Source organism: Ixodes scapularis, unplaced genomic scaffold (genome assembly GCF_016920785.2).
Source record: "Ixodes scapularis isolate PalLabHiFi unplaced genomic scaffold, ASM1692078v2 PGA_scaffold9__187_contigs__length_104089568, whole genome shotgun sequence".
Taxonomy (NCBI): Eukaryota; Metazoa; Arthropoda; class Arachnida; order Ixodida; family Ixodidae; genus Ixodes; species Ixodes scapularis.
Genome location: NW_024609884.1, coordinates 43,057,911 through 43,081,909, shown reverse-complemented (window position 1 = coordinate 43,081,909; position 23,999 = coordinate 43,057,911). Strand labels below are relative to the sequence as shown.

The 23,999-nt window shown below is 49.5% G+C and overlaps 1 protein-coding gene across 1 annotated transcript; it reads left to right on the top strand.

The window, feature by feature from the left end:
* Positions 1–16,140: 16,140 nt before the first annotated feature.
* LOC8039378 (protein snail homolog Sna-like) lies at positions 16,141–19,898 on the top strand. Its single transcript, XM_029981629.3, has 2 exons — positions 16,141–16,502; positions 17,613–19,898. The coding sequence occupies exons 1-2, from the start codon at positions 16,313–16,315 to the stop codon at positions 18,530–18,532; spliced, it is 1,110 nt and encodes a 369-aa protein (XP_029837489.2). The 5' UTR covers positions 16,141–16,312; the 3' UTR covers positions 18,533–19,898.
* Positions 19,899–23,999: the final 4,101 nt, after the last annotated feature.

Here is a 23,999-nt window from a genome sequence, read left to right as displayed (position 1 = left end):
CGAAGAATGCCTTAAGCGGATGCAAAGTATAACAAAGGCAGTTGAAATATTTCCCCATTTCCCCTACGTGGTCTTTGTGACAAGCAATGTTTCGAGTTGAGAAGTGGTCGGGGCGATCTCTTCCGCTAATGTATACTGCACATGATCCGTTTCAAATCCTGGAGCTGCTGCTCTTTTGTATAACATGCGAGTTCATCCACATGTGAATAATAAAATGAGCGACGCAAACTTAGAGCGACAACTCTTGCTCAATCTTAACAAGATCTAGAACCCCCTCCGCCTCTCCCCCCCCCCCCCCCCCCCCCCACACACACACACACATACTGGCGAGCGCCCAAATCATTAAACGTTTTCAAACGAATTCTATGCTTGTGTCCGCATTGTGAAGGTGCAACGACCACGAAGAGGGAGCCAGTTTTTCTTCTTCAATACTTGTGCAAATGTGAAATATAGCTAGTTGGAAGTAGTTCATTGTTATGAGCGCTCAGAGATGTGTCTTCACACAATAAAGTAATCGGAAAAGTAACGATTACTTCTTTAAGTCATGTCCAATTACTTTCACCGTCGAGTAATCAAGTAATCTAATCGAATACTTTTTAGCCAAGAGTAATAGTAATTGTAATCGACTACTTTTTTTTAGTAACGTGTACAAGACTGCTTGGAAGTGACTGAAAAAAAAAACACATTCCATCCGCGCAAAAAAAAGAAAAATCTTTTCAAAATAGGAAGCTTTCACTAGAAAAAAGAAATCAAATGTCATCCATCGATGTTCCTACAGCGACGAATTTATACCCGTGCCACACGGGCGGCTCGAATGCCATTTACCACGAATGACATTCGTGTGATCGACGAATCGGCTCGCGATCTGTCGCGCGTGGAATGCGCCACGCCCGGAGCGTCGCGCGCTGATTGGCCGATCGTTCAAATGTCATTCGTTGTAAATGGCATTCGAGTTGCCCGAGTGGCACGGGTATGAGTCTGCCCGCAGAATCTTCAAAATGCATCGCTTCGTACTGATGACACAAATGCATGCCTGTACGATGCCGGTTCACGTAAAAACCCGCAGGATAGGAAGTTGAACACGCGACTATCGGAGTAAGCAGTGCGAGTGTTGCTTACATTGCTTAATGTCAAAGCTCAAACTGTGTTTTTTTTTTTTTTTTTGTGTAAACATATGCTTTGGCATCGTCACTCGCTGAGCTGCCTCCGTAAGTTGCGCTGATTGGCTTTCCGAGTGTTGTGCGGGGAAGGAGACGCACGGGCTTGTTTTAGAGTGTAACGAGTACATTGGTGTGTTACTGGGAAAAGTAACGCGTTAGCAGTAACGTAGTTACTTGTAAGGTGTTACTTCCAATTAGATGAAGTCGCGTGTCCTCCTTACAGTTTCCTCCGGTTGCATCTTTAGTTGCATCCAGAGCGCTCGGAAGCGCCACAAGGACAAAGTCACTAGTCGATACCGACTGACCTTTTGGCGGTTTACTTTACTTTGTGCTGCGAGTAGGGACAGAAGCGTGGAGTGGCACACATGCCCCTCCCTTCTCTACGGCACGGAAGCAGTCTCGCGCGCCACGCTTTGTTTTAGTAATCGCCTGGGGTGGGAGCGACCGCAACCCTGACCCAAAACCGTTCACAAACAGAGGGCATCCACAATGCCAGGCGTTTCCCCGAAGAACGCTACCTCCTCGCTTCGCACGTTGACGTCGGAAGTGAGGGCAGGGGCAACGAGGGGAAGACGAACGACGGCAGTTTGTACTGTCCCGGGATGCACGTAGCGTACCGTACACATACGTCTTTACACGCAGTAACCGCCCCTCCCCCTTCCCGGCTTTTCCCCTTTTTGACGTCATCCGGCGCACTCCCTGCCAAATAAAGGAAAAAGGAAGGCGACGTGCGGGGACCGTGTAGACTCTCGAGAGCTGGCTACGCAAAGCGAGCCATGTTTTTACCGCTACTTTGTAGTTTTTTTTTGTTTTGTTTTTTTAATGTTTTGTGCCGAGCGCTTCCTGTAGACATTATACTGTGTGACGCCGTCGAGACGCGGGGTACCCTAGGGACTTTTTAACCGCGATCTCTTTCCAAGCAGATTGGGGAGCACCTCCCCGGGCTCGCTTTTTCTGCCACCGGAAACTGATTGTCCGCGCAATCGGAACCGGAGCTCGATGCCGCCGCGGCCCCGATTAACGGGAAAGCAAGACGTCTGCCCCCGTCCCGCCTCTTCCCATCCTTGTGTGCTAGACGCTGGAGCCACGCGTTGAGCTGGCGGCTGAGCACCGACCGCTTCCCGCCCCGGAAACCTTGAACGGCTTTAGTTAGGGCGGTGTCGGTTCCAACGGCGCCGTCATTAGCGGTGTGCACCCGGGATCGGTCGGAGTTTGGACTGTCTGTATAGCAGTGGTTTTCTTTACGGCGGCAAGCAACGTGTTTGCACCGGGAAGCATAGCCGAGTCCGAGTGTCACATTATATAATTTACCGTAAATGCACGCGTTTATTACAGCAATAAAAAGCGGCGACTGGGCGCCGCCCTTGTAATATACGCAGTTAGACATAATTACTCGTGATAGAGAGTTTTAGTAGATCTTCGCTAAAAAATTGGGTTGTGTGTGTGCTTTATACAGCCTAGAACTTGGTCTGCCTCACAGGGGCGACGAGTCTCCCAGCTGTAGATGAGAAAATTAGCCAGTGCGGTACAGCCTCGGAAAGCTGGCCCAGCGGGCGCATGCTCAATCTATATGCTTCGCAGTGACGGTACAAGCTCCCGCTAGCGTAGCGGAGCTCTAGAATATGGTCTACTAAAATTCCTTAATGTGTTCGGAACGGCACCCAATCGCTCTGTTTTGTTTTTGTAACTGACGTGTAGTTAAGGAAAAATCGCATAAGATGACACCGCGATTCGTGACCTGAACCTTCCCAGTGTATAGACCAACTCAGCTCTCTGACGTCACACCCCTGCCGCGGCGCTGCTGTCGGTACTGCGCATGCGCCGACACTTCCCCTCTCCTGGTTTTGGTTTCTGCGCGCGCGCAGTGCCCATACCTGGTGTGGGCAGACGCGGGTCTGTTCGGAAACAGTGTTGGTGTATAGTCGGTATAATTTCGCGTCATCTGTCCAGTAGCCTCATTTTTGTTAATAAACAGTGTAAGAACGTAATGATCAGAGGAATTTGGGTACTAAAAATATATCCTCAATTCACTTTTTTTTTTTTAAGTTAGCCAACGTCACCTTCATGCTGCGCGACGGTGACTTGCTCTTTCGCGAGGCGGGGTGGGTGAGAGAGAAAGAGTCCCCAGATGGTGGTCGCCGTGTAAAGTCAACTATTTGAAAGCTTCCTTATTTTTATTATAGTTCTATATGCATGTTATACTTGGATGCATTTAACAGAGAGTTTTAGTATTGCGTATAAGAGCAAACGCAAGCCCCCTACGTTAGCGTTAACGCTGCGTGCTCCACACTGCGCATGAGCCATACGTACGTACTGCAGCGAGCTATGCGTACGTACGCTCGCTATAGCTTTTTGCGAGCGTACGTAGCGGTCCCCGGCGTGCCATTCTCGTTGCTCTCGTTGCGCACGGGAAAGCGCGAGACTACTCCAGTTTGGAAAATGGCGGCGGTGAGGCAAACCAGTGGAAGTGCTACGCGCGTTGTACGGGTTCGCTTCACCATTGAATATGACCTCAACCTTGTAGACGAAAGAGAAAGAAAGGGAAAAAGGGCGAGGCTCGTGGCGGGCGAGGACACGCGGAGTTCGGAGCTGGAGACAGACGAAAGAGCCGGTGCCGAGCAAGGCCTCCAACTGAAGACCCGGACCACTAGACGGCCTTGGCCGTCCTCTTCATCGGACTTTGAACTTAAAGGAGCTGTGCAACGATTTTAACGTTGAAAGAATTGGCATTTTCTGCTTTTGATATTGTTCACTGTGTCACAAATGGCAGAAAACACACCTCCTTTCATCGCAATGTTGCGATTCCGCCGCATAATAGCGAGGCAAAACTTGGAATATTTCCCGACCTGCAGCCACGAGCGGCGGCCATGAGAAACAAGCGGCGTGACGTCACTTGGGTCGTTGTAAGAAAGATAGCAAGTTGTGCGAATACCTGCTCGATAAAAGGTAACTCTTTTTACAAATCTTGTCGTTCCAACATATATATAAATGCGTCAACACCCTGGTATCATCGACAACTTTTATTATACGGAGTTTTAGTGGCGCCATCTATCCTAGGTCCACAAAACCGCGAACAGCCGCCAGAAGCCGGAGGGGGAGGGGGACAGCGCCGGACGGGCAAGGACGGGTGGTCACGCGGTCGGCAGCGGATGAGTTCTCGCTGCTCGCTGATGGCTCTAAAGAGAGAACTTTTCCGGAACTCCGCGCCTACTCTAGTGACGTCACTGTGCACGTGACCCGGAAGACGATGCACGAGTTGAGAGGCGGCAAAAACCTGGATCTTTTTCATTTTTTTAAGTAAAAACTAGGGTATCCAGGCAAAATCTGTTTTCTGTAGTTCACTGCAGAAGTGTCAGGCATCAACTTCCACAATTATTTAAGCAAAGCCCTGAAATTGTTGCACAGCTCCTTTAAGTACAGATAAAGCCTTTTCCCAATGGTAGCGCTTCCCCGTGTGACTTCCTCGTAGCGAGTGGAACTCGGCCTGATCGGGCGGTATTGACAGGCGACCCACAACCTCCTCAAAGAAGTCAACGCGACGAACCCTTTCGAGCGCACGCAAAGATGAGTGTCGGTGGCCAAGAACGTTGGCGACGCCGTCGAACCCAAACAAATGTTTACCATGCGGTCGGTACGCGAGCGGTGCGACCTAGCTTGCTTGCATACTTCCAAGCAAATGACGAGGCCAACATAAGATATTAGGGATCCCACAACACACTGGAGCGAAACATAGGTCGAACTGCTGGTCGCACAACCCTAAAAAAAAGGCAAAACACGTTCACAACAGGCAACTGGAAAGAGATTCACGCACTTCGTAGCAAACCGAGGAGATTCGCGGTGTTAAATTGGCTTGACCGAATACCCGCCTTGGATTGTTTGAGGCAGTTCGCAGGAGCACATCTAGATGGCGCTGCAAGTCTTTACGTATCGTTACGTATGCGTTTGCCTTCCGCTATACTAAAAGTGCGCGTTCAATGCGCTCCGTAACGTTACGTCAACAGCTAGCGTGCGTTGTACGCAGTGCTGGAGCAAGGGTCCCCTTTATGATATTCTAAAACTCTCTCTAAACGTGATCGGTATTATGAATATGATACACAGAGCTCGAATGCATGCTTCAAATCAGTCACGTCAATCACGACACTGGCCCACTTCGGATGATCATTGTCCTCCCATGTCTAAACACCCACTTGGTCCAGAGTTGAAACAGAATCTCCCGCTAAACGTTCACCACCGAGACTTCGGAAGTCTATTAAAAAGAAGTTTTCGGACCCCCCTCTCTCTCTCTCTTCCCCTCTTTCGCTGCCTTCTCCACGCTTCCATTCGCTATCTCGTAAGCTATAGCCTATAGTAAAGCATCCATTCCATTTCGGGGTCCCAGCAGATCGACACAAAGCGGCGGATATCGCACGGACACGGCGGCGAGAAGTGACGGGGCCGCCAATGAATCGGAAGCAGCAACGTGGAAGTCGTAATGCTCACGCTCGCGTTCTACGCTACACACATAGTGGAGAGGAACCTACGAGTACGAGGCTCCCGCGGAACCGAGGAAGAATGGCGGGGAGGAGGAGGGGCGCCATTTATGTGTGTGCGTGTGCACCGACGGAACTGGGTTCTCATACGGGCCCAGGAAGTTGGGCCCGAGCCTCCCGCGGCAAGTGGAAGGGAACCGTGCGGCGCACCGCGCACCGTGTGTGCGCGCTCGGGGCTACCTGTGCGGAAATCGCTCCTCTCCATAGTTCACGACGCACAAAAGAGGGCCAGGGCAGGTCAGAAAAGGGTGTGCCCCGACCTCTTGGCCCCTCTTCCTCTGCGGCCCCCCCCTCCATCTGCACCGACTCGGAGGTCGCCTTGTTGTGCGCCGAGGAAGAGAAGGCCGGGGGATAACAAAACTCGAGCAGTTTGCAGGAAACGAAGCCCCGACCCCCCTTCTTGCGTCCCGCCAACACCGCCTAGGCTGTGGTCCCGCTCACGCGGCTCCTTCGCCTCGGAAGGAAGTGGCGCACAAAGCCGAGTGCATTTCCCTCCCCTGGCCGGGTTTCCACAAAAGTGGCATTTCCGTTCAACCTGCCGCGGGAAGAAGCGGTGGTTCGGCCGCGTCGTCCCGACGGGGTTCACCTGTTGCCGCTGCTCTCGTTCTCCCTCGCCCTCGGCGCCGCTGTCTTTGTGCAGGCCCATCTATTGACCAAGGAGTGCCAGGGTCGATGGATGTCACGACTCTCCGGCATCTGGCAGTGGCGGAGCCTCGGGGGCGCTGCGTACCATACCTGCAGCTCTGCTCCGCCAGCGGCTGACTGGAGGAAGCACCTGACTTGTCGGTGGCGCCCCGGTGGAATGTCGCGCAGGTCCCACGAACGTGCCCGACGGCGACTAGACTCACGCAGAAAGCTCAACGTTACACCCAAAGTGCGCGCAAATAAGAAGTTTTTGTTTTTATTATTATTATTTTTTTTAAAGATGACGCTTGCGCGTAATCGAATGTAGCCATAACACACCACCGATCGATGCTTCATCAATATGCGTACCACTTTTTGGTGGTAGTAGCCACCGCGGAGAGGCAAAGCTTGCAATCCACGAACAGATAACATTTCTTCCCTGAAAGCGTATAAGAGTAAAGTGGAAGTTCGTCCCCCCCCTTCCCACTTTAACAGAGCTAATGCTGGAGAAGAGGTCGCCTCCTCTCTAGCGTTCGCTCTGCCAAAGTGGAAACAGCTAGGTGGGACGAACTTCCCTTGAATTCTTAACCTGTCATCAACTACGGATAACATTAACAAGATCGAAGGGTGGTGAATGAAACCAAGAGAAATCCAGATTTAGATCACAACTGTGTTATCGGAATGATTTAAATCAAACCCTTCCGGCGCAAAATATTCACAATATATATATATTTTTTTTTACTCTGTTCGCAACTAATTTTATGCTTTCGTTGTGTCCTTGTTTTGTACCTAGGTCGAGAAATCAAGTAAGAAAGGTGTAATTTCATTATGCGAGCAAAACAAAAAGCAAACAGAGATATACGAAAACTTTTTTTATTAATGACAAGAAAATTCAAGCTGTTTTTTATTTTTTACACCAGTAAAAATATGTTAATTAAAGTGTACTTTAAATGTAGAGTAGTTCTTTCGTCCGCTTTCTTTTTCAATAATCTGATGGATTGGACAATCTGTCTGTCATGTTTAAAAGTGCATATATACAGCTTTTTCACAAGGGCGCCACCATCTTGAATTGTCGTCGTTTCTAGTATGGGGGGAAAACATTGTTTTGCCCTCACCACACCAATAGAAGACATCCAGGATATAAGCGTCACCGTCACATATTCTCGTTTTACCTCCCCTCTATTTTTTTTTTATACTATTTACAAGTTGAAACGTTTTATTATTTTTTCGTCGCCCATACCGGATGGCCTATTAGGTGGCTGGGGACGAGAGGACATGAAAGAAGTCTATATAGACCTTTTTCGTGTACTCTCGTCTCCAACCACCTAATAGGTGTATCCGGTATGGGCGACGAAAAATAATTAAACGTTTCACCTGTAAATACAAAAAAAAAAAAAAAATAGAGGAGAGGCAAAACGAGCATGTGTGACGGTTACGCTTATATACATAAATGTCTCCTATTGGCGTGGCGACGGCAAAACAATGTTTTCGCCCATACCGGAAGTGGCGACAATTCAAAATGGCGGCGCACTTGTGAAAAAGGTCTATAGTCGGTAACAGGTCAAAAGCAAAGTGACTGCGCCTCCCACCCCTTTCCACTTTAGCAGAGCGAACGCTGGAGAGGCGGTCACCTCCTCTCCGGCGTTCGTTCTGCTAAGGTGGAAAGAGGTGGCAGGAGCCTCCATGGAAACCTGTGACCGACTATACTTATCTTTCTAATTTCTCCAATATCGGTAAGCCATCCTCCCGTCGGAGACTTCGTTCGAGGATTCCTTGGTAAGATATACTTGAAGAAACCGTAGAAACGAACGACACCATTAAAGGGGTACGGAAACGAAACGTTTGCAGTTATTTATTTTTTTAGTTGTGGTCTATGTTGTGTCGGCAGCCCAGAAAACAGTGTCCTAGTGTTTCTCGGGAGCAGGCAGAGAAGTCAAGAAAACTAACTTTAAAACGAGTTAACGAATTTTAAAATTATGTCTGGTGGTGGTCAGTGAAGCTCCGTTGGAATGCCGTGTCATCATGAGTTCCTAACAAGCAGCGCCAGTTCGCGGCAGTATGGCTCGCTCGTGGAGTTACTTACCGCCGAATTCCCAAACCTCACTCCAATTGAGGGGCCCCTCCACTTCCTGGAGGAACGCGCGAGGGCCCCCGCTGATCAATCGCGACGACGGATCAGCCGTCGCGATTGGCCAGCGCCGGCCCTCGTGCCTTCAAGGAAGTGGAGGGGCCCCTCAATTGGAGTGAGGTTTGGGAATTCGGTGGTTAGTCCTGAATGTGACTTGGCAGAGAACGCTAACCTGTTTACTACACTCCGTTCACTCATAAACCGAGACTGCAGCCAAAGCTCCAAGCGTGAGCTATAGCCCGCGCTCCATGGCTTTGAGACTAACTTAAAAGCCAGTCTTGTTTCAACCGGTCCTACTCGGTTGCAAGTGTGTGAACGGGTTTTTGGGCAGCTGCTCTGGTTGTTAGTTTATAGCGTGTTGCAAATGTGACGATAATTACCGGTTCGTTGTCAAGTCCGAGTTTCATCCGTCCTTTAAATCAAGTTTCGTGAATACTGTTGATTCATTCAATGTTATGGCGCCATCGATGGTACTGCAAACATCGCACGTCAGTGAACGTCTTCCGGATTTTGAAGTTTAGGCGCCATGATGACTGGAAACAGCGGCCATCTTGTCAATGTTAAGACTCATTCATAAATTACTTTATCTTTGGCCTTCGAGGGGCCTGTCGATGCTTGCCGATATCCGTCTTTCACCGTGGACTCACCGCATGTCGCTTCATGAATGGCCTTCGAAATTTCTTGCGGAGAGGCAACCACCCCGTAGCAGACCTTAGCCTGGGGTTCAGCCAGCACGGCTCCACACCTAGAGGGGCCTGAACAAAGAAGCAGGAAGGCCTCGTCCCTTCGAGGCGCTGAGAAGCTGCGAACCGTCTGCAGCCCCACCGGGGGAAGTAAGCTCTCTCCTCCCCCTCCTCATCCCCCCCCCCCCCCCAGCCACACACACACAGGGTCAGCCAGTCCTAAATTCGAGTCAACAACGGCGGCGCCGGGAAGCCGGGAGGCGGTGGGACCTTGACGCAGTTTGTGGGTGTGTACGTGTCTTTTCGTGAGCTCAAGACGAGACAAGCGGCGGAGCCCGAGGAAACTTCAACTTTTCGGGTATCGGTGGTCTCCATGTCACAACGCAGAATCCTCCCTCAGGGAATTAGGAACAGCGGACCCAGAAAGGGCAGCGGCTTTCTCATATGGGCACACTCTTTCTGTGTTCTCTGATGCGCGAGCAGAGTTTATTGAGAGACACGCCCGGCTCCTGACGTACCTGCCCAGAACTCCTCCGGGCAGTCCGCAGAGGGTGCTACGAGGAATCGAAGTCATTCCATTGCCGCGTGTCACGTGACCTTCTAGAGGGACGCAGCGACGCGGGGCGCGTAATCACGCATACGTTCACAGCGCATGGATTGGCGGGATGGCATGCGTTCACCGTGGCCCATCGTAAGATGGAACGGACTGTAGTACCCATCAGCATGATTGCTCAGGAAGAAGTACGTGGCACTCTGGCTTTCGGGTTAAAAATGTTTTGCGTGGACGACTTACAGTCCAATGTATGGCGTGAACCAGATGTGCAGTCATATACATTACAGCAAGCTGAGACTGCTCAAGTCAATGGACATGTTTTTTATTATCTTTCTTGGCGTTCATTTCTGAATATGCCAACTCTGTCTCAAAATGACTACAGAACCAAAGCTAGGAGAGCGACTTCTCTTTTTCTTTACAAACCAACCTCTCTCTCTTTTTCTCTTTATGCCTCAAATTTGCTTCGGAGACTTCAATGCTCGAGCCAGGCACGTATCCAGGGGGGTGGCCCATGAGGCCCGGCCCCCCCCCCCCCCCCCCCCCCCCGAAATCTTCATTTTGCTGGGGCCTCCTCTCCCCCCTCCCCCTCATACAACATTTTTTCATGGGCGGGCCCCCCCCCCCGAAACAAAATCCTGGCTACGTGCCTGGCTCGAGCAGCCTTGAGCTGAAATGGAGCGAAATCGAAGGTCTGGCGTAACATCACAAGCTGTATCATATGCTTCTTAAAAAAAAAAAAACGTGAATGTGTCGCCGGGTCCTGCACAAGTGTACTGCTGGACAGTAGCTGTGCATTTGTATTTTTAGAGCGCAGCTCTTAGGCGCCCGTTTCTGGCTTGAGCGGCGTCGCCGTCGGCGTAACCGCGCGTTGCATGCAACCCGCCGGCGTCGGCGTAACCGCACGTTGCATGTAACCCATGTTCCATTTAGCCCAAGTTGTATGCAACCCACGTTGCATGCAACCCTACGAAATAAAATGTAAATCAGGTTGCATTTAATCAAAGTTGCGTGCAACCCACGTTGCATGTACCTCGCCGGGTTGCATGCAACACGGCGACGTCCCCGAGGTCACGTAACCTCGGGGGGGTCACGTGAGCCCCCCCAGGTCACGTGACCGCCCCCCGAGGTCATGTGACCACCCCCGAGGTCACGTGACCCCCCCTCCCCGAAGTTACGTGACCCTTGCCCCCCCCCCCCCCCCCGAGGTCACTTGACCCCCCTCAGTACCCTTCCCTCCTCTTCCTCCGCAAGAGCTGCGCTCTAATTCGGCGTTACAGGGAGCTGTAAACGGCTTTCATTTTTTTCTAATAAACCATATACTTATCCTTATCCTTGCTGCCACGAGGTGAGTAGTCTTAGCTTAATTTCTCACTATAGTTACTGACGTGAGCTTCTATACCTTCAAGACCACTTCGGCGTCTCGTGAGTTTCCAGAGTCAACGCGCAGCAAATGCACGAACGAAGGCAACCAGCGCGTGTTGAGCGTTCGAAAGAGATGTCCTGCGCTTCTTATCCTCTGAACTACGGTTTGTTTCGCCGTATGCGACAGCGAAGCGGATGCTACAAGCGTGGGCGCATGCTGTCTTGAACGACGCTTTTAACTCACGATCGTATAGCAGGCCCGCTGAAAGCATCCAGCTCGCTTTTATTGGTTCTCCTTCGCTCGCACTTATCGTAAAACCATAAGGTTATTATAATTTACGCTAGAGGTTCAACTGGCGCTAGTGTTTATGCGATTTCCGGAATGCAAATTGAAGCAGACCATTCTTGGGTAGTAATTCAATTACTGCAATTAACTTATTGTAATTTAATTACTTTCTTTGTAATTTGTAATTGTTATTCATCACTTTCGACCAGAAGAAATTGTAATTGTAATTTAATTACCTTCTAACGTTAGTAATTGCAAAACTTCATGGACAATTACAATTTCTTTTGCGAGACTTTGCGGAGCGGACGGAACCTCTCTGAAAGCCTCAGAGCTCGCACAAGCGGCCTACCGCTCGGTGACACCCGCACACATAAAAACGCACTGACACACACGCACAACAAAAATAGCGTACCGTTGTTTGCTGTTTTGTTGCTTACACAGTGGGCTGAGAGACAATCCTCTTTGGAGCCTACCTGAACGGTGCCCTGTGGCATCTTTGCGATGCGAGCAGAAAACAATGTGGCGTAGACATATCAAAATATAGAAAGAAACAAAATTGAGCTCCAGCTTTCAGCCGAGGTTGGGGACTTTATTTATTAGTCTATGAAGTTTTTTTTTTTTTTTTTTCTTTTTTGCCCGGTTTTACATCCCTTTTCCAGTGCTGTCGCATATTTGTTTCTTTGTATTATTTTCAAGTTTATTTCCTGTTGGAAGTTTACTTCGGATATTACATGCATAAGCATTTTGAAAACTGACCTCGCACTTGTGTATATTGTCACCATTGATTCGAGAGCACCGATTCGGTTCTTGTATATTTCTGAGCCAAAATTATTTCAGCTCAATGTAAATAATTGGCAATAACATGAAACGTGCATGTCAATGTGGTCGTATTGGCGCGTTTGTATTGTAGTTTTATATTAACAGTATTAAAATATTCAGATATGAGTAATTTTCGCGTTTTTATTTGCCTGCCTAACAAAGTGTGTCAACCCACTTTTACTTTAGCGATCGGGTGTCTTCGAGTATATTAATAGATTAATTATTTTGTATTGAAAATATAAGAACGTAGGACTTCCTTACCCCAAACTGTCAAGTTCGATTATTAATTTAACATAAATTAACAAAATAAAAATACAATACGTGGCGTTTATACAGCGATGCTAAAGCCTCCTTAATCATTTGGGCAAGGAAGAATTGCGTTGCATTCCAAACAACTCGTTTAAAGTTATATGGCCCAAGTCGGGTCGCTCTCAAAATATGTAATTGGAAAGCAATTGCATTACGTTTTAGAGTAATTTGAAATTTTAATGAATTACTTTTCACGTAGTAGTAATTGCAATTGTAGTTAAACTACTTTTGGAGCCAGGTAACTGTAATTAAATTACATTTGGAAGTAATTGACCTATGTAGAAAGCAGACAGCAACCAGTCTACTTTTGCGGTGCTCCTGTATATTCCTATCGGAAAACGCGCTTGCATTTTGTCTCTCCGTCGGAAAATAACACAGCTCACTTTTTATTATTTCGGGGTGTACCGAATAGTATGTACCTTTATTACCATTGTAAAAGTGTAATTGCTTTAGTTACAGTATTTTTCTTTAACAGTGAACGATGTTAAACTTCGCTATATATAAAGCCCAAACCTTTCTTCCTTAGCAGGTGTCTAAAATTGAGCTACGATTCTAAGCAAAATAGCAATCGAAAGCAATGTAGAGAGTGTTCAAGGTTCGCCAGCATTTCGGTGGTGCTTATACATTTGCTATTATGCTCGTCCTGTCACTACATAAAAATGACCTCGTCGTGCATCTTTAAGATCAAACGGTTATAGAAACATTAAAAACGCAAAGATTAAAGTGCGTGGGCTATGAAAGGTGTCTCTTTTTATCATATCCTATGCTGGGCAGCTTTTATTGGGAACCATGTGCTCTGGCTTCTATCTATTTTAAACGATTTCGAGCGCGCGGGTGATGCTTTCAGGCACGTAGCCAGGGGGAGGAGGGGGGGGGGGGTGCACGCCCCCCCCCCCCTTACCGAAATCTTCTATTTTGCTGGGATCTCCTCTCCCCCTCCCTCTCATTTAGCCTTTTGTCCTGGGCGCCCCCCACCCTCCCTCCCCCTTCCCGATCAAAATCCTGAATACATGCCTGGATGCTTTGAACGCAGATCAAGCATCTTCACGCATATGCATGGCAAGAGAGAATAAAGCAATACTTATTTATAGCAAATTAGATTATAATCGGATTATTGCAAATCTGATTTTGAGTTCGAAGCGAATTCGAAGCGAATAGTGGTTTTGGTCGAAGACTTTTGAATAAAATATAGAATAGTTTCTCCCAGCTTTTCCTGCACCATGCCTAAACGAAAACCCACTTGAACTTGTAAAGGTTGTTCCTAAGCTTGCACTTATCCATATCTAAGCTAAATTAATATTAATTTACTTATATTTATGAACTGTGACCTCAGAAACTCCATTGTCTGTATGGAAACGACAATTAAAGGGATTTATAAATCGTCTCGCTATATGTAAACTTTCTTCATTAAATATAAACTTGTAGAAAATAAAAGAGAGAATAATGAGTTGTGAACGTATGTTGTCAGAACATCTCTGCCCAGAATATGTTCTTTCATAATAGCCGCAGTGTAATTTTGAAAATTTTGCTGTAGTGTAGATATCAAGATACAGAATCTTTCCGTTTCTTTTTACACACACCAAGCGCGCGCGTGCACCATCCCGCTTTGAAAGAGGGCTTTCCTCTTCAGAATGTGACCGCAATATTTGTAGTTTTCGAAGTGCTGATCGCGGCGGGCAAGCTCCGTTGAGCGCGCTTCTTAGCGAGCAGTGGTGCAATGCAGAGAAGCAACACCCACGGCAATGAGCCCCGCGGGTGTTGCTTTTTCGCAGTGCACCGGTGCTCGGTGAGAAGCGCGCTCAACGGGCTAACCCGCCGCGGTCAACACTTCGAAAGATACGAATATCAGTTCATCTCGAAGCAAATATCGAATAGTGTATTATTCAAACCGATTATTCGAAAACTCGAATATTCGTACAACACTAATTTTTACTCATTCTTTCTATCTTCGTTTGCGCTTTTGATGCGTGTCGCGGCGTCGATTTGTTTTTACGAGCGCTTACTTTTTGCGTTTCTAGCAGCGGGCAACAGGCCGGACGTCACTGGAAAGACAGCGGCCAACCGCGGGCCGGCCGGAACTGACCTGCGGACGGGATTTGTAGACCCCTGGTCTACATGCACAAGGAATTTGTGATTCTGTGTTAGTTCGTAGTTTTTGCCGTCTCTCTTTGTTTTCCAGATGTCCTTCGTTCGTTTGGCACGTAAACCCCCACGTAGAAAAGTGCAGACGCCGTGTTCGCGCTAACAGTGCCCGACAGTGCACATAAATACACGTATGAAGCTGTTTTACCACTGTGTTTAATGTAATGCATTTCAAACAGTAGCCGACCAATACTTTCATTTACGCGATCGAAAAATGTTTCAAGCTATTTACTATACGTTATAATTATTCGTAATATCTGCTCTTATATTCAAGCGCAGAGAAAAAAGGCACCCGCTTTTCCCCCGTAGAAATGAATTATCGGAAGTAAATTTTCTACTGGTTGTGGTCTGCTTCAATTTATAACAGCACACTAGAGCCAGCTGAACCTCAAGCGTATACATAAAGATAACTCTATAAGTGAAACAAAAAATAGAAAAAAAAAGGGTTTCCGGTAACGCTGGCAACTTTCCTGGGGACAAAAACCAGTAAGCTAAGTTTAAAAATGTGCTAATTTTTTTATTTAAATAAGAAGCAAGTAGAAAATACTGTTTGAAAGAGACGGTTAGTTGAGGAGAGCTTTCATAGAGTACAGACTTCATAGGGCGTCAAGGGCTATGAAAGACATCGAAAACAGACTCGATCTTCGCTCGCCACTCTTTTTATTCATGCAGCTTACTTTTTAGTTGCCCAGGTAAGAACTGACCTTTTCTCTAAATCACAGTTGAATGTTAAGTGGACTGCACTTGAACCTGTGCGAAGACGCTCTCTATTGAAGCCTAAATTACCCCCACATCAAATCGCTGATTTAAAAAAAAAATAAATAAAACACATACGTTTATCCTATATTTTATTTCACAACTTGTTTTGCGGCGCAAGAAAAGTCAGGGGCGCGAGCGCGTAACTCCGCAAAATGTCTTGCTGCATTCGCACTCGAGGCATTTTCGAAAGCCAAGCGCTCGCATCCCTGTCTCTGCCTGCAGCACTGCACGGAACTTATGAGGCGAGTACTGTTTCTGCCGACCTCATCGACGAGCGTTTTCCTCCGCTCTGCGCAGGAAACAATCTTGAGCACCCTCCCTGGCTGGCGCTTAGTGTCGCAGTAGCGGTCGGTTCCGCGGCCTACGACCTCGATGACACCATGCGTGAGGCCCGGCACGCGACGGCTGCTGTCCCATCTTGCGCGAGGCCACGAGCGCACTCGGCCCGCAAAAAGCGTCCAGCCAGGCGGCCGGGCAGCATCCGGTGCGCTGCGGGCCGGCCAATGAGCTCGCGAGGTGCCCTAATCGCTGACGAGCCGACACCAGCTGTCAAACGCCATTGGTCGGCCCTTCTAGCCTCTCATTGGTCGCTTTGGCGGCTCTGAGGGGGGGAAGGGGGGTTGTAACGGAAGCGCTTTTATTTATATCCCCCCCTTCTCCTACCAGTTCAAGCGGCGTCTTTTCTTTTGTGCGCGGCGTTTGGTAAGCGCCGACGTAGCGAACGGCACGGGTGAGGGGAGCCGGCGAGAGAGGGCCCGCTTCCTTCACCTGCCCCGCAGCACCTTCAAAGAGGGCGACGAGTGGCGCTTGCGGCCAGACTCGCTTTGCGCCTTCCGAGGTGAGGTTGTGTACGAGCGCGCTGCAGCAGCCGGCTTCGCCGTCTTCATGAGGATCTCGTAGACGACGACGCGCCCAACTCGGATTACGGTGTCATCCCGCATTCCCCGCTCCTAGCATCATGCCGCGCTCCTTTCTCATCAAGAAGCACTCCAGCGTCGGTGCCCCGGTGTCCCGACCCGTAACCGTCGTGAAGCGGCCCTGGCTCGACGAGGGCTCCGTCGAAGCCGAGGATCTGAGCACGTCTCCGCCTCCGCCTGCCAGGACGCCGCTTGCCCTGTCGCCGGCTCTCTCGGACGGCTGCGTACCCGGTAAGCCGACTTGACGTTTCTTCTTTCGTGTTTGTTCGAGGCAGCGTTTCGATTCCCATCCGGGATCCGGAACGCTGCGCCGATGCCCAGCGGGGAGCTGGACGCTGCCGCGCAAGTCGCGGGGGCATCCAGCACTCGGCCTTCACAAAACTGTTTCTGTTGTGTCTCTCTTCGCTTTCACCGATCCTTCGGCTTCTTCTATATACAAGACTTTGAATCGCTTCAGCTGCACGAATCGAATTGGAGTGCTTTGGCGGCGCGAGTGTTCCCTATTGCACGTCGGCGCGCGGAGTGACGGAGTGCAATGCGGGAAAGCCACAGAGCATGCTGCCGAGCGGCGTTTGACACACGTCGGAGACGACGCTGCTCTGTAACTTCACCGCTGCTCATCGCGAGGTCGGCGCTCGCTCTGATAAGGGTGAATCTCGGTCGCGTCCACTTTGTCTTACCTGTCCCAATAAATCTCGGCGGCTCGAGCACAGGCCGTGTTGGTGTACCGTTGAGCAGGTGCCCGATAAACGAGTAACAAGGCGGCTGCGCGGGGAGAAACAACGCGTAACGGAGCAGTTCGATAAAGCCTCTTTGTCAACAGGCGTGCACCTGGTTCGCGAGGCGGTTTATCGAGAGGAGCGGGTGGCGGCGGATAGAGCGCTGCTTGGAGAGTTTGCAGGCGTCGTCATTGTGGCGAGCACGCGATACGCCGCCTGTCAACCACGCTTGAGTACACACTGTCCGACCGCAAGCAGCGCAATCTTCCAGGTGTCAAAACGAAGATAGCGCAGTAGACACGCAAAGCTTGGCGGCAGTCGGCACAGATTCGGGGGGTCGAGCAAGAGTCCCAGATGCTGCGACAGGACCGTCTCCTCCGTGTCGGGTTTCAGCCGGCCTCGCCATCTGGCCTTGGCGACGCCGGAGACTCCCGACACGGCGGCCGTTTCCGGATCTCCGCGAGTCTGTTTCCTCTCTGACTCGAGCGCTTCCGCTGTCGCGCCGCGCGCCGGGGAAACCTTTTACAGAGCATGCGCGGCCACTGGTTAGCTGTTGAGAACCCTGCCACGTTCGCTTAGTTGGACTTGCTAGTTGGCTACAGAGTCTGTTGGTCTCTTCCAGATGTCACGCGACCCTTCGACCTGAGCCTGAAGACGAAGAAGCCAGGCTCGCGACCCGAGTACCATTCGATTCACCGGCCGGTCGCCATCACGCCGCCACCCGGGATCGCCCTGATCGCGCCCAAGGGAGACCGCGGAGCGAGCAACCCCCTGGACTGGCCCCAGTACCTGGCGCACGCGTACGCGCCCTTCTCGCTCTATCCCGTGCCTCCGGCGGCAGACTACTACCCGCCCATGGTGCCCGCACCGATGGTGTCCAGCAGCCACCCCATGACGCCCCACGAGCTCTCGGCCAAGCAAAGTCCCCCGCAGCGGGACGCCGTGGTGCCCTCCTGGTCGTCGGGGGTGTCCTCTTCCTCCTCGGACGAAAAGGAGTCCAGTAGCGCAGACTCCCCCACGCCCGAGGCTCAGCGTCGGCGGCGCACCGAGGGAGCACCGCGTTACCCGTGCACGGGCTGCAGTCGCAGTTACTCCACGTACAGCGGCCTGTCCAAACACCGGCAGCTCCACTGCTCAGCCACCACCACCAAGTCCTTCTCGTGCAAGTACTGCGAGAAGGACTACTCGTCGCTCGGGGCGCTCAAGATGCACATCCGCACGCACACCCTGCCCTGCAAGTGTAAGCTGTGCGGTAAGGCCTTCTCGAGGCCCTGGTTGCTTCAGGGTCACATTCGCACGCACACGGGCGAGAAACCGTTCGCCTGTCCGCATTGCAGCCGAGCCTTCGCCGACCGCTCCAACCTGCGCGCCCACCTACAGACGCACTCAGACGTCAAGAAGTACAGCTGCAAGTCGTGCAGTAGGACCTTCTCGCGCATGTCGCTGCTGCTGAAGCACGAGGACGGCGGCTGTCCAGCGGCCACCCTCAGTCGGAGCAACGGCGCGTGCACACCCCAGGCCGTTCCGCATGTTGCCTGCTAGCGGGCAAAGGACATTTAGAACACATTGTGAGTGGGGGAATTGCGTATTTATACAGTGTTTTCATGTATGCTCTAGTCGCATATATACAAGTTTGTCATTTGCACTCTTGAGCCGCGCACTCTGGCTGGAGCCAGTGTCGTGGCTCGCAGAAGGACCGAAGAGCCCTCACCGGTTGAGTTCGCAAATATGCCAGGCACTTCTTATTTATTTGAGCATATTCATTTCTTCTCACCCTCATTTGTACTCCTGTTTGTACGTGACATCACATCTTCCAGAATTCCCCGTCGTATTTAAGTTCGGAGTTCATAAAAGCAGCAATTAATTACCAAAGATTGTTTCCCCTTTTGCGTCAGTCGCGCAAGCAGGGTTGTGTAACATTGCCATTTTACATGCGGTCCTCGTTGAATTTTCGCTCGCACGGGCTGGGGCAGTTGGTGCCTCGCTACGCTCTGTCTGGTGCCCATTCTTCGACTCAATTGCGCTCGGAGGATGTCCCTTCCTTGGTTAGACCTTCCTCTGTTCGCCGGCCTTGCACTCAAAGGTCTGGCTGGCTAGCCTGCCTTTCGTTTAAGTTTTCTTTTCTTCTTTTCAATGATAGTGCACCACAAGCTTATCTGCGGATGCCACACCTGCCTCGTAAACAAAATCTCTGACTGATTTTTTTCCCCCGCTTTCTTTGGTTAAAGTTCACAGTCCCTCCTGGTAGGCAGGGCTAAACGGCAGAGCTGTGCGAGGGAACACCACTGCCCCTCAAGGAAAGCTTGTTGCGGCGACACGGACGTGCGTACAAAAAGTGACCTTATATCTTCCGGCTGCAGGCACGCGTTGTTGCCCAGTCGATGTCGCGTTTCCAAGTGCCATCATAGTCTCGTACCTGTTCAACTTGTACAGAAAGTGCGAGCTGCGTACTACGTTCCCGCTGTTTTGTCATGTGCGCAAGTATATGTGTCTCATCGCTTACGTCCTTTTTTATTTCATTTTTTTATGTGAAAACATGAGCTCACTTCAAATTGTAAATACTGCGCGTTTGTTGCCATCTTCATCATCCGGTTAGTCCTAGTCATCGAATTTCATTTTTGTTCGAATGTCGTTGCCATATTGTTCACAATGATTCCTTCGCGGAATGCTAGGGAGAGAAACAGAGAGAAAGAAAACAAAGCAGGTTTGTCATGTTTCGTGGTGGGGCTAAGTTGCCCGTTTCATTGTGCCGCCATCACTGTCACCTTTGCCTCGGCCTGTTGATACAGCACGCACTATGCTTTTTGTGTGTTTGTTACACGAACATGTTAATCGTCTCTGAGGGACACGAAAGAAAGTTCACATTGCTAGAATTCTTAACAAAGCAATAAACTACTTTTGACCTTTACTTCGTGCTTGTTTGGTGTTTGTTTGTTTGTTTTTTCGTTATTTTCTCACACATTTCCTTATCTACAAATATTGGGAGATAAAATTGCTCGTAGACCTGTGGTTTGAATTTTTATTCTGGTGTTTAAATTATTTAACTGCACAGTTTGAAACAAATAATAATATTAATAATAATCAGAAGACAAACACAGACACTTCAATAATTATACAACCTCTAGTGTTTAAAACTGACAGAGAAACAATTAATCAATTTCCTGACTCGCTAAACGCTTATAGTGTTTAGGGTGAATTCTTTATATTCTGAACGTATGCGTATACTTATCTAGAAAGGCGTCTCTGGGTGACGTCATTAGAGCCGTTGCATGTTTCACAACGACATTTTTTGGATTGCAAAAGGACAAAACGCGTGCTCGCCGGACTGAGTTCGCACGTCTTGGACGCTTTATGGAAAGTTAGAATGGCATTTACAGATCAAAGATTAGTCCTTCGCTGCACGCTCTAACTGTTGTAGAGCCCGCCCCCCCCCCCCCCCCCCCGGCCACACACACACACTAAGCCGTACCTAATGAGACTTTGCAAATATCTTCAAAGGTGTAGCTTCTCCATCTAATTTTGACTCGTATATGTAATATATAAGGAACCAGTAGAAAGAGGGGGAGCATGTGACCATTGGAAATCACCATGACTGAGCCTTGGTCGAATGCTGACGTAATTCTCGTATCAAATCAGTGAGACGCATTCGGCTCCAGTGCCTTAACGTCATAGCAAAGTGTTCGAACGTATGCATATATAGGTACAGTAGTAGCCCTGTGTTGTAGCACCGCAATCGTCAGGAGTAGTTTCTGGTTCATTTAGCAATATGTACTAATATGCTTGTGTCGCGCGCAATTTAGAACTAATGCGCATAAGACAAAAATTGCACGATTGAAACTGCTTTTTTTAATTATCAAAGACAAGCTAAATTATTTTAATTCAAAATTATGCGCTCAGCCCTCGACCGCAAAACGATCAGATCGATTAAATCACAGCAAAACTGCCAAAACCTACAAAGGTCGAATAAACACCACTAAGCAATCTTTTTTTTTTTTTTTTTTTGAAGACCATCGAGGCTTGGAATTAATTGCCGAATGAGATTGTGTGCATGAAAACGGTGTCCTCCTCCGAGTATTTCATTACTGCACTGTGAAATAAATAAGAACGCAAACCGCTTCTTTTTATGTGGTATATGCCACGATAGATTGCTTTCAATGTGTTTCGCTATGCCTCTTTGTTGTTTGTTGTGTTTATTTTTAGAAAACTGATATTTAGCGCTGTCTTTGCACTTTAATTTTTACGAGACCTGTCTGTTGTAGACTGTAATTTTTTTTGCACTCTTGCACATTCTTTAGTCACTTGGACCCTCCCTGTAAGGGCCCTCAAGAAAGGGCTAACAGTATATTCAAATAAATAAATAAATAAATAAATAAATAAATAAATAAATAAATAAAGATGGTAAATCTCAAATTAAAATTAACCAGCTCGCCTGCCTACTTGCTTTAAGCAAAATAGCTGTCTCTGGTTCTTCTAAAGGGCTGGTTATTAGATAATAAAAATAAAATAAAAACAGTCTGCATCAGCCTGGAAAAAGTTTATCTTATGAGAGGAAAGAGAAAAATGGACTTATAAGAAAACATAGGGAGGTCAAAGACCTGGGATACAAAAAAAAATACAATGACCACAGTAATAAATAGTATGGTGCGTTACACACAAGCTTGGCGCAGTTATACACATGTGGTTAATTTACATACAGTTCTGGATACTGGCCAACTTAACAAAGTCGAGGAGAAAGTCCAGAATATTGTTTTTTGGTGCTCTGATGGGCCTCCTCGGTGGGAATTCTTGCACAGATGCTGATGTTAGATTGCCAACAAAAGAAGGAAAATTGAGAGTGGTTCGCGCAGGTACACACAGATGTCTTTGCATCACACACACACACACACACACACACACACACACACACAAACACACACACACAGAAACACACACACACACACACACACACACATACCGTAGTCTGGCTGTTTTGAACACGTGGCTTGTCTAGCCAGGGTCAGCTCTCTGCACACTACAGAACCGTGCGCTCACCCATCGTTCATAACCTCTGGGGATATTGTATTGAGGACATTTTAGAGCGCAGCTCTTAGGGGCCCGTTTCCGGCTTGAGCGGCGTCGCCGTCGCCGTCGCCGTCGCCGTCGGCGTAACCGCGCGGTGCATCATGGGAAATATCCCATAATGCACCGCGCGAGCCCCCCACCGGGGTCACGTGACTTCGTGGGGAGGCACGTGACCCCCCCCGAGGTCACATGACCCCCCGAAGTCACGTGACTCCCCTGAGGTCACGTGACCCCCTCCTCGAGGTCACGTGACTCCCCTGAGGTCACGTGACCCCCTCCTCTAGGTCACGTGACTCCCCTGAGGTCACGTGACCCCCTCCTCGAGGTCACGTGACCCCCCGAGGTCACGTGACCCCCGCCGATGTCGCGTGACCCCCCGATGACGTCATCGACACTGATGACGTCACCGGCATCCACATCGTCATCGTCATCATCAGTGATGACGATGACGATGCGGATGCCGGTGACGTCATAAGTGATGATGACGATGACGATGTGGATGCTGGTGACGTCATCAGTGATGATGACGATGACGATGTGGATGCCGGTGACGTCATCAGTGATGATGACATCAGTGATGATGACGTCATCAGTGACGATGACGATGTGGATGCCGGTGACGTCATCAGTGATGATGACGATGTGGATGCCGGTGACGTCATCAGTGATGACGTCATCAGTGATGATGACGATGACGATGCGGATGCCGGTGACGTCATCAGTGATTATGACGATGTGGATGCCGGTGACGTCATCAGTGATGATGACGATGACGATGTGGATGCCGGTGACGTCATCGGTGATGATGACGATGACGATATGGATGCCGGTGACGTTACCGACATCCGCATCGTCATCGTCATCATCACTGATGACGAAATCAGTGACGTCATTGATGTCGTCACCGGCATTCGCATCGTCATCGTCATCATCACTGATGACGTCGTCAGCGACGTCACTGATGACGTAACCGACATTCGCATCGTCATCGTCATCATCACTGGTGAAGTCATCAGTGACGTCACTAATGACGTCATCAGTGACGTCAGTGATGACATCATCGGCATTGGGGGTCAGGTGACCCCCCAAGGTCACGTAACCCCCCCCTGGTTAGTCTAACCCCCCCCCCCCCCCCCAGCGCCCTTCCCTCCTCCTCCTCAAGAGCTGCGCTCCAATTCGGCGTTACAGGGAGTTGTAAGCGGCTTTCACTTTTTGGGAAGAGTGACTGTAAAACTGAAAATCTCTCTTGCTTGGGAAGGTGGGAGGCTTTTTCTAAATCAAACAAGTCTTGCTCCACCGCGTCGTCTTGTACGAGTCCCACTGTTCGCAGCCTGCATGGATCTGAAATTTCTTATAGCTACACCTGTGCTGCAGAAAGAGCAAGGTCGTTCCCAGGAATTTCTGAATGGCCAGGTATCTAGCCTGTTGGGAATCGGTGGCCATTGTCGATTTTTCGGCGATTCTGCGCATCTTGGGTACAGTTTTACTTCTGGACTTGTAAGGGAAGCATATGCTGTGGCTCCCTCCATAAAATCGGAACGAGTGTTTAGATCCTTAACCAACCGCCGTCTGCAACTTTCAACTCCACACGCAGATGAACACTATCGTGGACTAGGTGGAAAGGTCCAAGGCTTTCCAGCTCCTGCGTCTGGATAGTATCAGGGCCGGTCGCTATATCTTGATGTCCCTGGGCTTGAACACCACCCCCGAATCACAGCTAGCAGCGCTGCCTGTTCCTCGGATCAATCAGCCACCGTTGATAACTGTCCACCGGCCAAGGACATGGGGCAGGGACAACGGGGCTGATGGCCCTGCCTGGTTCTGCGCCCTTCCCCTACCGTTGAGTTGCAAGTCTTCCCCACCAAGGCCCCACGCAATGAAGGAAGCCGAACTTCGAGCAATATTCCTCGCCGCCGAGGACACCCATAATAAAGCGAATGCATCGCAA